The following is a 12,615-nucleotide window of genomic DNA, read 5'->3' on the forward strand; positions in this document are numbered from 1 at the left end:
TTGACATTTAGAAATTTTGAAGGCAACAGTCAAAAGATTACATTCAAGCAGATCACCATCATGTTCAATGGCGGATCCAGACCTTGAGCTAAGAGGGACGGGGGCGGTTTTTGTTGCTAGCCCTTCCGGCTTTTCTTCCTTCTTATCTCCTTATTATCATATCCTTATTATCATATCCTTATTATCATATCCTTATTATCATATCCTTATTATCATATCCTTATTATCATATCCTTATTATCATATCCTTATTATCATATCCTTATTATCATATCCTTATTATCATATCCTTATTATCATATCCTTATTATCATATCCTTATTATCATATCCTTATTATCATATCCTTATTATCATATCCTTATTATCATATCCTTATCATCATATCCTTATCATCATATCCTTATTATCATATCCTTGCTCAAGCGTTGGGCAGGAGGACTTAATTTCTAATTCGGGGTAGGTTAAGTCACAAATCAAAGTTCTCAAAAGCATGTATCTTAGTAGCAAGCAACAAGAATTGATTTAAAAGCACGTGAAAGGTATGACATTCATCCCATGCACCAATAAAGAAGAAATGGGCTCTTGTTCTCAAATGCTTTCTCCTTGTCTTCCGGTAAGCGCGGAAATCGTTCGCAGAACTTTCCTTGAAAGCTGTAAAGAACCTGCCGATATGATGATGGAAGATGATAAATTAAAGAACCTCAACTAAATAAAAGAAGGCAAGTATTCTGTGTATTTTAAACCTATTTATCGGAATACCTTTTGATAGGGAAACCGGTATCAGTTTCACGAAGAACGCGGGCTCATCTATGTAATCCCTAAACTCATTTGCATCCACGCTGCTGTTTATAGTGTGTACTGGAGCGTTAGCAGGATTCTAAAAGCGCTGATCGCGGAAAATCTGAATTTTACCAGGTAAAATTTTACCTTAAACTATAACTGTAAGCACGGAGAGTCATGGGTAAAATTTCCGCACAGCCCCATACTACATGCGGAAACTTTACCGAGTCATGTAAAATATCCATGATGCAGAATCGAAAGAGACAGCAAATATCGTTGGAATAGTCGTGTGTTGTGTGCTAAATTTGGAGAGGTTTATACTCGTACGTGTGGTTCGTGAAAATCCACTAGATTTTATTTTTTTTTGCGGATTGCCCTTGTTCCACAAAGCTTTGCTGAAACAGGGGTTGTTTTTTCTAAATACGATAAGTACTAATTCATATCGAGCTGCCATGGACTTAGGCAATTAGAATCCATGTCGACCATGCTTTGAAGACTTGGCCAACAAGTTTGGATTTGAGTCACAATCATACTCATTCGAGGTGTGTTCTCATCTCTGCCGTGTCACAAGCATCACTTGTGTCAAATACTGGCAGATCGAAAATATGGATCAAAAACATACACCACAATTTTCAGAGTATAACTCGGACTTCCAGTATTCTTGTTGTTAGTCTAGTGGATGATAACACAAAGGTGTGTTTCCGTTTGAGGAACTGAACACCAGCTTGTGGTCATATGGTGTCATTTTGCCGGAATTTATAGTGACATATTTGTAAATGTTACATGTTGGTAATGTTCAGGCTTATGTTCAGACTTCAATTTGAATTAGGAAACTTGGCAAGTACATGTACATTTGCTCTTGTGCAAGTCTAAGGATTCTCATAGAGACTTTCCCTGGACATAAGTTAAATGGAAGCTTTCAAACTGTTTGGACTGTTGCTAGTTAGAATGTTCAAATTACAGTTATTTACCTGCTTTGAGCTAGCTGTCTTGCTCCAATCCTCTTGTAAGGTGATTCAATCAGTCAGCCATAACTGGTTCTCTTCCTCTTATTTCCAACAGAGTTAAAGAAATTTCATGATTTTCTTCATTAGAGATCTAGTAGCATTTTACTTACTCTATTCTTGAAAGTTTGCATTTGCTTATAAGCACTGTCAATTCAAAAAATTAGTTTTGAAGTAATCTGCTTTCTTAAATCTTCTTAAATTGTTATTTGACAGTTCCTCCCAAGAAAAAACTGGGCTTGATTTTTATATGGAAAATAGATGTGTGCTTGGTTTCAACAAAACAAGATGTACTATGTGCTAATTCAGCAGCATTGATAACTAAAGTGGCATGTCCTGAAAGCATGTTTTAAACCTGAAATCTGTCATAGTCATTTTGTTTCTCTTTTATGAATTGTACTTTTCCTTACCATATGACAATGACCAACTCAAACACTGTACACCATTAGGTATTCTTGTAATTTAGTTTGATATTTTTTCCCCAAACAAAAGTTGTATTGTGGCTACTTTTTGATATCTTCATTGTACTTCTTTGTAAACAGTGTGCAGTAAATTTTGACTTGACTCTGTCTTTGATAGGTTTTCAAAATATAGGGTAGACTCTGTAATGGTAAAAGTTAGATTAAGTCGGCAATTGAGCTGAGTTGCTCACCTTGCTGGAGCTTGTCCCTCCCCTTGGATGGGATTTTAATCCATTGTAGGTACACCAGCCCTCCTCCCCCTCATTTTTTGAGGTTTTCCTGGTATTTGACAAGAACAGATTTATTCTCCTTCATGCAATATGAAAGATAAGGTTTGGTTTTATCAACTAAGTTGATGATAAATGAATGTAAATATATAAAAATCATATATGTGAACTGCAGGTTAAGGAAATGAATTTGAAAGCAATCTTCACTGTTGCAAAAGTTGCTGATATAAGTTGGCCACAGTTAAAAGTTTCTAAAGCTAACATTTTGAGCATTCTACTTCCTCTATTTCTCTATTCCACTAACATTTAGAGCATTCTACTTCCTCTATTTCTCTATTCCACTAACATTTAGAGCATTCTACTTCCTCTATTTCTCTATTCCACTAACATTTAGAGCATTCTACTTCCTCTATTTCTCTATTCCACTATTTTAATCCTGGATTTTATGCTAAATGCCTCAATCAACCTGCCCCTGGAGAGTGGTTAGATTATGGGATTCCCCACTCATCACTGATGACAGCCACTGGGTTAATTTTATAACTACCCCTGCGTAAAGAGTTTTTTTCCGTTGGTTTATTTCACTTGGTATATATTCACTTGACATATTTTAACCTACAATTTCTGGTAAGTAAAAACACAAAAAGAGATAATTACAGGGTAAACTGAGCAGATGAGATTTCCTGGGTATGCGACAACTTGCATGATGTGAATTCCATTTCAGTAGCATGCTCTTATTTTGCAGTTGAATTATGAAAGCATGAACACATGATAATAATCTGTGATTAACTGTAACATTCATTACCATTGCATGATTGATTTATGAACTGACTGTCTTTCTTAACAATGCCTAGTCAAGGAATACTGAAGAAAACTTAATTTCGAGGTTGGGATGTGTGTAAACTATATTTATTCATAGCTGTATGATAACTGAGAAAATGTTTCTTTTTTTCAGAAATTCATTTTCCATAGATTCAATTAATCAATCAATTCTGAAATAGCATGGAAGCAAAGTATAGACAATTGATTGGCCTTCTGGGTATCTTATTTTCAAAAGTACAAAAAAAAAGGAAAGAAGGGGGGGTAAAGTCTATATTAAAGCTAAGTGAGCTAAGTGGCTCATCCAGCTGGAGCTTAACCCAGTTTCCTTAGCATGAAGCGACTATAGTAGGATTATTGCCACTCTCCCCTCCTTGGAGAGAATGCCAGTACATCAAAAGGTCACCTTACCCCCCCTCCCCAGCATTTTATAAGGCTTCCCTGACAATGCATCAATACTCATGACACTCCCGGGCTGGAAGAGGAACTGTGAAAGTAAAGTATTATGCCTAAGAACACAACACAATGAACCCAGCCGAGACTCGAACCTAGTCCTCTTGTCCCAGAGTCCAGGGCACTAACCAATACGCCACCACATCTCCCCCTTTTCCCCCTTTTAGAAGTAATATTGGTTATTTTTGCTAAATTTTCAGAAATTCGGCTCATTTGTCCGTAATTTTTTTTTACAGGAAGCATGTCTATGCCAGACCAGGCCTCCTCAGAGGATTCTGGCATGAATATCTCAGATAGACTGGGTCTGGATGTCATTTTCCAAGAAGAAGAATCAGCAGAACACCTCAGTCTTGATATGTGGGGAAGTTGTCGCGCCGACAACTTTCAACAAAAGCTGAAAGAAAATGAAAGTTTTAAACCACTGAGAGTCCATCTGATGAAACTTGTTGCAGACTACTTTAATAGGGTAAACGTCAGTTACTTTATTTATGGTGGTACAGCCCTAGCTGTTTATCGTGAAGGTGGAAAAATTATCAAACACGATGGCGATGTAGATGTGGCTATTCTTGAAACTGATTTCTCAAACGTTGTCCGCAATATTGATAAATTTCCGGCATTGAAAGACGGTGATGTTTTAATGTCAGATGAATGTTCCCTTCGCAAGCGAGGCTGGTTTGATGGAGGAGGAAAGGAGATTCCATTTTGCGGAGTCGGAGGGAAACGTATAAAATTCATTGCCACTAGAAAGCTTTTCAGACAGTTTGGATTCGAGACCGATGAACATTTTGATATAGGTCTGGCACATGTGGATATTTTTACTCTTAGCGAACATCCCGATGATCCGAAATGCTTCTGTGTCAACTGGAATTTACCGGGTGTCTACGATTACAAAAAGAAAGCCTTCCCAAAATCAATATTTTTCCCTATAAAAACCTACTCTTTTGAAGGGCTGGAAGTTACTGGTATGAACGACCTCAAAGCTTATCTGGAGATAGAGTACGGGTATTTAGGCCGAGGCGCTATGTACGATTGTAAAACTCAGCTTTACGTCAAAATACCAAACAACTTGCTCACTCAACTTCCAGGACACATTCAGAAGTCTTTTCTTAATGATTCGTGACTTGCCTTTTTTAAGGATGTTCAGATTTTTTTTCCTTTAAAGCGTGTCATAATTTTAGTTTTCTGAGTATAGTTCATTCCCCAATCGTACTTATCCTGTATTTTACTAATTTCTACGTCCAAGATGCAGTCTAGTGTCCAGTCAGTCACCTGTGTGATCCATAAGCTAGTAGTACGAAAATTCCTGCATGATATGAATGACAAAAAACGAGTCACTTTTTATAACGGTTTACAAAAAAGAGTGGCGCATTACTTTTAGGTTTTGCACGTACAGTCTTAAATGAATTCTGCCTAATCCATTATTACAAGTTTACTCAGTAGACAAAAGTAAATTTCCTTTTAGGGAAGTGTGTTTGAGTAGTTTACAGAATTGAAGTTTCTTTACAACAGTGCTTGCCTAGGAAACTTTATAAGTGTAGTTTTTGCTTTACACAAGTTGAAACCGTTTGAAACTGTTGTTGACTGAAAACGATTTGTTAATATCCGCGCATCAGGGCGCATGCTCATGTTTATGAATGCTATTTCTCATAACGTCACCAGCTACTCAGTAGTACTGAAAGGCTTACCATTTTATGCCGCAGTCGGCGCCGAAAAAGTTCTCGGCATTTTCTTGACCAAAATTAGAATTTTATATCCCGTACAACTAAACTAACTAATTTAAGACTGCCAAAGCAATCGAGAAGGACTGGATACTCTCCGTTATGGATTCTCGAAATCTCGGACACTCTTGCATTCCTTGGGTGACAGGGATAAAATCAGAAAAAAAGACAACTTGGGAAGCAATGTTGATTTGCAAATTAACCAATGACTTGTTCTCTAAATGGATTTTAGAATTTAAATCACCAGTGAATGAAAACGTTCGCAGCTTAGTTCAAATTAACCCGCATTCAGTGACTTAACCGATGAGATTTAGTTTTATTCTTCCCGAACTGTACTTCGCGGAAAACACTTTTCTTACCTGGTCCCTCAGCAGGAGAAGCAACCAGTAAAACAAGGCAGAACAGCCTGCTACAAATAAAAACGAATCGCATTTCAATTATCTCGAGATTATTTCCCTCTCTTTTTTAACCACACAAAAGCAAATCTCAAAACGAACGAAACTTTGACGTTACAATGAAATGCTTATTATACTTCATATAGGACATTTACTTCACGAGCGCGCGAGGGAATCCGTCTTGATATATGAAGCTTGTCACATGCACGCGCGCACCAAGATTTGAAACTTTTCTTTGCAGATAATATAATTCCGCAAATAAACCCTGAGAACGGCACTTCTATTCTTAGAAAATCGAGCAAGCAGTGCTAACGACAAGATGAAACAGGATAAACAAAACCGACTGCTTTGTATTCCAGAACAATACGCACAGTCAGTCGTCTTCAGTCTTAAAATTAATTTCTGCCCTAGAGCCCTCCGTTTTGAGTATTTTCAAGCTAGTGACTCATCAGAAATCGAATATTGTCTTCGTTTTCAGAAACATTTTGGCGCAGAGTTGACAATTCACAAGAATTTGATGACGAGTTACTTTGCGAAAAGAATACTGTCGAGGTTGTTGAGAAGTTTGTTAGACTAAACAAAATTTGGGTGCAACTGAAGGAACGATGACCTGTCTAGATTATAATGTTGAACTATCTCACTAACCCACCCATCCCACAATTAAACAAGTAATGATCTCGTTATTTGGTATTATAAACCAAGTTGACAACGTAAATTGAACACCGTCGAGAGTTTCAAAGCTGACATTTCGAGCGTTAGCCCTTCGTCAGAGAGAATGGAGGAACCCACAATTCTTCCATTCGCTCTGACGAAGGGTTAACTCTCGAAACGTCAGCTTTGAAACTTTTTACGGTGGCCAATTTACGTCATCTACTCAGGCACCGTTTACACGGAAGCGGTTTCATTTGTAACCGCATCGGTTTCGATACGGGCACGCCTTTCGTTTACACGGCGCCGGTCGAGTTCGTTATCAGAACCGGGTCGTTCTGAAAACCAGCTTTCAAATAAGGAGCGTTTTCAAAACGATTCGGTTTCATTGGTCGTGTAAACGGCGAGTCAGTTGATGATTCTGAATTTACCCTTTACTAACGATTTGGTTACCCAGCCTCACGCTTCGTGAAAACTCTCCAGTTTGGACAGAGCCACAATTTGTTTGATAGTGTAGACACTGATTGCAGAGGTTTTCAAACAGATGTTAACGATAAAAGTTATTATTCCATGGTATTTGCTTAGAATCTTTTAGTCCGTACCAGGCTTTTTTTTTTTATCCTACTAAGGGCTTCCTCAGGATTTGAATGATTTCAAGTCAAAACGCGCTGCCGGAATCATGCATTGTGGCTTCGGTATCTTTCTTAAGATCTTCTACAGGAATAATTATTCCAAACGTTATGCATGCACTAACATGTAAGAGAAACTGTACAGTAAAGGTGTTACATTTATTAAGCGTTGGATACAAGAACAATTATGAACGGAAAGAAGATTTTCACCACGAAGCAGGAAAAAATCTTTACATCTTTCCTATGAAATGAGAAATGTTACTTAAACCTTTTTCCTTGAAATATCAAGGAGTCCTGTCCTTACAATCAAAATAATATATGAAAAAGTGGAATAAAAAAAGCTTGCTACTTTCTGCAGCTTTTGACTGAAAATCTTCGTGTCAAAAACTGCGTTAGGTAAGTGAGATTACACCATCAGAGCAAATCCCAACAAAAGCGAGATACAGCTGGCCATAAGAGAAGCGCTCGTAAAAGCAGCCAAGGCCACTGGCGGCAGTGGTTTTGGTTTAACAAGGTCTTTGTTGTTGCACATGTCTGTCTGGCAGCAGGCTACTCCACACTTGGTCACTTTAACTCCTGGAATCTTGTCAACATACTTTCTTACGCCTTCAGGACCACAGTTCTCCGTTTCAAGTTTGGAACAAAGGGTCTGTAAAGAGAAAAGCAAGGTGATTTAAAATCTGAATAGGGCGGAGGGAAGGTATGATTAACTGGCTGGCTGGCTTCTTGATGACTGTTGGGCTAAGTGACTTACTGACTAGGTAACTAACTGACTGGCAGATTGTTTAACTTTTTGACTGACTAACTGAATGAGTGAAAAATGTCTAGCCGGCCAAACTAACTGATTCACTGTCAATTGACCAGACCGACCGAAAGACTAACCGTCTGAAGAACTCCCAGAGTTATACTCAACCTACCATTTGCCCGCATGTCATAGTATACGCCTGCTTTTCCATGCCAAGTTTCAACTTGACCATCATTCCGGTGGTCACGCATGCGTCAAGAACTCCCGTACAGTTAGTATAGGAACTATTTGACACTGAATCACACATAGACTTAAGTCCGCCAAACTTGCAGCTGAGACACTTTATTCCAAGAGCTGAAATTTCAATTCACAGGAAATATTATTACTTCATATATGAAACGTGGTTTTGTTTTCTAATTTTTTTCAAATCTCTACTTAAAAGCTTTTACGGTGTCCGCTAAATACAGAAATAGGAAAGTGTGGGCTGAATGAAGAGTCGGCAAAAGTCGGGACATCTGTTGGTGTTCGCTTCATTTGTGGTCTGCTTAGAACAGGCATCATGATAAAACAATTTGGAACAAAAAAGCCAATTCCTGACTGTCAATCACACACTCGAAGAAAGAGTTTATTTGATAAACCTATTACTATTTCTTTAACAACATGCAAATTACCATAAAATGATTCTGGTTTATCAAATGTGCAAGATTTAAAAATGAATTTCTTACAATAAATTATCAGTAAAAACACACTGCAAAAACAACAGTCCAAGGTGACGCTAATACGCAGTAGAAGAACTTATTCAAACACCTGGCTTGATTTGGGTAAAATTTCCGCATAGCCCCATACTACATTATGCATTCAGTTCTTGGATAGAGGAAACAATGACAAAAACAATAGATTGCCATTGGGAAAACAGATTTGTTTTACAATAGTATGGGGCTGTGCGGAAATTTTACCCTGATTTGCTGCGTGTTCAATACCAGCGGGAAAAAAAGTTGCACACCAAATTCTGTGTTTGGAAATGCAATCGAAAACGGTGAGGCTCCGTAACATTCTTGTGGTCTCAAACCACTGGATTGCCATACAATGCGGTACTTTTCAAGACAAAACGCTGGCATTTTGTTTTGTGCTTTTTTGTTGCGGGCCAAGTGTTATTCAGTAACCACACAGGAGCCGCCATCTTTTGTATCCTTTTTTGGTACGTGTTGGATCTTCCTTTGGGTCTGATTCACAAAAGAACCGTGGCTCGTTAGTAAGTTCATTGTTAGCAGTGTGTTGTTACCACAAACTACAATCAAGAGCTCAAAGGTAGTGGTGCCTTATCACAAATGATTCCTTTCGAAAAACTTGTTATTGAGAAGATGATTGGAGTTTACAGAGTCTGAAATAAAAACAAGACTAGGCAGCAACAAAACGAACTGCAAACGACGACGGCGCCGGCGGACAATTGAATTCATGCACTTTTATATCTTTTCCTTTGAATACAAAAGCTATCATGAGTCACTTCTTAAACTTGTTGTCATTATTATATTAGAAGATGCTTTATTCTTTACACCGCAAGCTGTATGAGCTTCTTAAAGGAATGGTGCTCGGCAAAAAATAAGTTCACTGGTTTCTTTGCGAAAATATGCTGAAAAATGACACTTTTTGTTTCACCTGCTTTATAACAAAGAGATAATTTTGTTGAAACCCTTGACTGTTAGGATAATTCCTCGCCGCGAAATGTGCAATTAGCGAATATTTTCTTTATTTTTTAAGTATCATTGTAGAAAAGTCTTCAGAAAGCAATGACTAAAGGTAACAAGGCTCTGTCCGCAATGTCTGTATATATATTTGAATTGAAATTTTTTATATAAAACTTGCCCCTAAATAAATATTTAAACATTGCTCTTTTTACTTAGATAGTCGCAACAGAATATTAAGTAAGGCGTGTTATTGTTTGAGTAATCAAAGAGGTCACAACAACGGGAGTACTGAAATTAGCATAACGCTTTTCAACGCCTTTTATGTGAAAACGTTAAAAGCTTTTGCAGCAGGACTGTGGATTAAGAATGTTTTAAACCTTGAAACAAGAAAATTTCCAGGATTTTTGGATAACAGCGCTTAAACACATCGGCTACCTTAATACAAGTCGTCAAGCTGTCCACAGCAGACCAGAAAATTGGAAGTTTTCCATAATGTTGACTGAAATACCGAATTACTGATAATCTTAGAGATTTGAACTTAGTAAATCTGTGTGTGATTTAGCAAAATAGAATGAATGTCATGCACTTATTAGCTTTGAACAATGTTTACTGATATAAATTTTCTACCCTTGAAAAAATAAGGCCTTACGTCATATATATGTATTAATATGTCTTCCAAAAACGAGCACTGGAAATCAAACAAGCAAATGTCTCTCTGCATTAAAACTGATAGGCTTTTTTTAAAGTAATTCAGTTAATTCTAGTACTTACCACATGGAAGAGCAATTAGCAGTACAATAATAAGGATTGAGCCTTTCATCGTATCAATAGAAATAAATCCTCACAAGACACTAATCCTCTGGTCGCGTCTTTCCAGATTCTGTAGCTACAATGAACCAACACACCCTGACGTCATGGTTTGAATTGAGATTAATGTAGTTACCAGATCTCCGTCACAGATTCCGTCGGTGGAATGGTGGCGGCTTTTTCGACCTTCGCACGCCACGATGACACCAGTTCGATTCAGTGAAAACCCCAGAAGTTTTTGAAATGAGTCATTTAACGGAAACCAATAAGGATATTTGAAGTGCCAGCTTGATAGAAACCGTCCACCCAGGTATTTATACAGGAATGAACCTTTTAACTCTCAGAAGTGATTAATGAGATCATGAGACATGAGATCATCCAGCAAACAGGTAACGAGAATACTCAAATTTATCAGGTAGAAGTTGTTATCTTGAGCTAACACTAAATTTACAAGGAAATGTGTAATAGCTACTGGGGAAAGTTCACAATTAGATCTTGGGAGTCAAAGGGTCATTTGAACTTTGACAGTAAACTCTCCTTGTCAGTCCGCAAGAAAAAACAGTGCCTCTCTTTATAACATAGCCCTTAACAGAGATCTTTTAAAATCTTCTCTAAGGTGTTTGAAACCTGGCAAGGCGAGTGGACCTGATGACATATCCAGCAAAGAGCTGTACCTTATTGGAGACGCATTTTTGGATTGCTTTATGCCACTGGCTCAAAGAAGTATTTTGGAATGCAAACTCCCCAGCCAGTGGAAACAGGCACAGGTAAAATGTCTTCACAAGAAGGGGAATACTCTCGACTGTGAAAACTACAGGCCTATTTCCCTTCTTAGCATTCCGGGCAAGCTATTGGAGAATGTTGTAAGCCAACAACTTGATAACTTCTTATATAGTAACAATCTGATCTCCTTAAATCAATGGGGCTTCAGAAAAGGAAGCTCACCCGAGCTGCTCTTACTTTCCGTTACAGAACGATGGCGTTTAGCCTTGGATGAAAGCAATATTATTGGCGTAGTCTTTATTGATTTTCGGAAAGCGTTTGATTGCGTCAACCACACAGTTCTTATGGATAAATTACACTCTATAGGTATTAGTGGCTCTTTTTACGATTGGCTCTTAAATTATCTTGATAATCGTAAACAATTTGTCACCGTAAATGGTTCAAACTCAGAATTGTTGGAAATAGATACGGGTGTACCCCAAGGGTCTTTACTTGGTCCTAGACTTTACAGCATTTACTCAAATGATCTGCCCGGAGCCACAACGAACGCTTCCGTTGAAATGTTTGCAGATGATACTACTGTTTTTTGCATTGGAAATACTGTTGATGAAGTTTTATTTAAGATACAGAAAGCGATCGTTGACTTAAACAAATGGGCTAAGGATAACTTCATGACTATTCATCCCGCAAAAAGTGAACTAATGTTGTTATCAAAATCAAGATTCATCGGACCCCTACAGAAAATTTGTTTAGGGCAAAATGAGTTGTCATTTGTTTCCAAAGCTACATGTTTAGGGATTCTTATCGATAATAAACTCTCTTGGTCGCCACATATAAAATCTTTGAGCAAACGTTTTTCGGCAAGAGTGAAGAAACTCAAACACCTAAAAGGACTCGACAATCGCCTCTTAGAGTCAATTTATTTCAAAGGTATCATTCCAAGTATTGCGTATTCTATTGCATTATGGGGATCTTCTAAGTCACTTCAGACACTGGAAGACATTCACATTGGAGCTGCGAGATTTATTTTTAACCTAAAGGAATCTACCCCCAATACTGAAGTTCTGGCAGCGACAAAATGGAAGTCCTTATCATATTTCTATAAAAAGAGGATTGCCACTATATCCTATCAGGCATTTTACAATAGAGCTCCGGCTGCTATAAGCTCTTTGTTTACTAAACACTCTCCGTTGAGAAATCTAAGGGACAATCTGAAGCTATTCGTGCAACGCCCTAAAAGTGACTTCCGTCGATCTTCTTTTTCTCACCATGCGTCTGTTCTATGGAACAACTTACCCGTGTACTTGAAGAGCAAACCGAACATTGTTTCTTTCAAATCTGCTCTCAAAGCAAAATCCGACATTTTAGATAAAATAACATTTAATGGTTTACAGGGACTAAATAAAGACGTTGTAAATTACATATATTAAAGCTATTTTACTACTCTTATTTATTTTATTACTTTTTATTACTACTGTAAATCAACTGTATATTATATTACTAGGTCTTACATCCTTTCTTA

At 37.7% G+C, this 12,615-nt stretch overlaps 2 protein-coding genes across 3 annotated transcripts; one reads left to right on the forward strand and one right to left on the reverse strand.

Moving 5' to 3' along the window:
* The first annotated feature begins 445 nt into the window (after positions 1-445).
* On the forward strand, positions 446-5,919 carry LOC131769657 (uncharacterized). 2 transcript variants are annotated; one of them, XM_066164649.1, is made up of 2 exons: positions 446-725; positions 3,984-5,919. In XM_066164649.1, the coding sequence occupies exon 2, from the start codon at positions 3,985-3,987 to the stop codon at positions 4,861-4,863; it is 879 nt and encodes a 292-aa protein (XP_066020746.1). In that variant the 5' UTR covers positions 446-725; position 3,984; the 3' UTR covers positions 4,864-5,919. The 2 variants fall into 2 exon arrangements, with proteins under 2 accessions (XP_066020746.1, XP_058941380.2); XM_059085397.2 differs by lacking the exon at positions 446-725 and adding an exon at positions 811-917 and having other exon boundaries at positions 3,980-5,919.
* Positions 5,920-7,307: 1,388 nt separating this feature from the next.
* LOC136279958 (uncharacterized) lies at positions 7,308-10,436 on the reverse strand. The gene is made up of 3 exons (XM_066164488.1): positions 10,335-10,436; positions 8,051-8,232; positions 7,308-7,782 (listed from the first exon to the last, which is right to left on the reverse strand). The coding sequence occupies exons 1-3, from the start codon at positions 10,381-10,383 to the stop codon at positions 7,540-7,542; spliced, it is 474 nt and encodes a 157-aa protein (XP_066020585.1). The 5' UTR covers positions 10,384-10,436; the 3' UTR covers positions 7,308-7,539.
* Positions 10,437-12,615: the final 2,179 nt, after the last annotated feature.

This window comes from Pocillopora verrucosa, chromosome 3 (genome assembly GCF_036669915.1).
Source record: "Pocillopora verrucosa isolate sample1 chromosome 3, ASM3666991v2, whole genome shotgun sequence".
In the NCBI taxonomy this organism is placed as follows: Eukaryota; Metazoa; Cnidaria; class Anthozoa; order Scleractinia; family Pocilloporidae; genus Pocillopora; species Pocillopora verrucosa.

Bases quoted from the DNA above. Each gene is read 5' to 3' on its own strand.
- LOC131769657 (XM_066164649.1), top strand. From the start codon at position 3,985: ATGTCTATGCCAGACCAGGCCTCCTCAGAGGATTCTGGCATGAATATC.
- LOC136279958 (XM_066164488.1), bottom strand. From the start codon at position 10,383: ATGAAAGGCTCAATCCTTATTATTGTACTGCTAATTGCTCTTCCATGT. The intron at 8,233-10,334 runs GTAAGTACTAGA...TTGAAATTTCAG, and splicing joins GCTAATTGCTCTTCCATGTG to CTCTTGGAATAAAGTGTCTC. The intron at 7,783-8,050 runs GTAGGTTGAGTA...TTCTCTTTACAG, and splicing joins CTATGACATGCGGGCAAATG to ACCCTTTGTTCCAAACTTGA.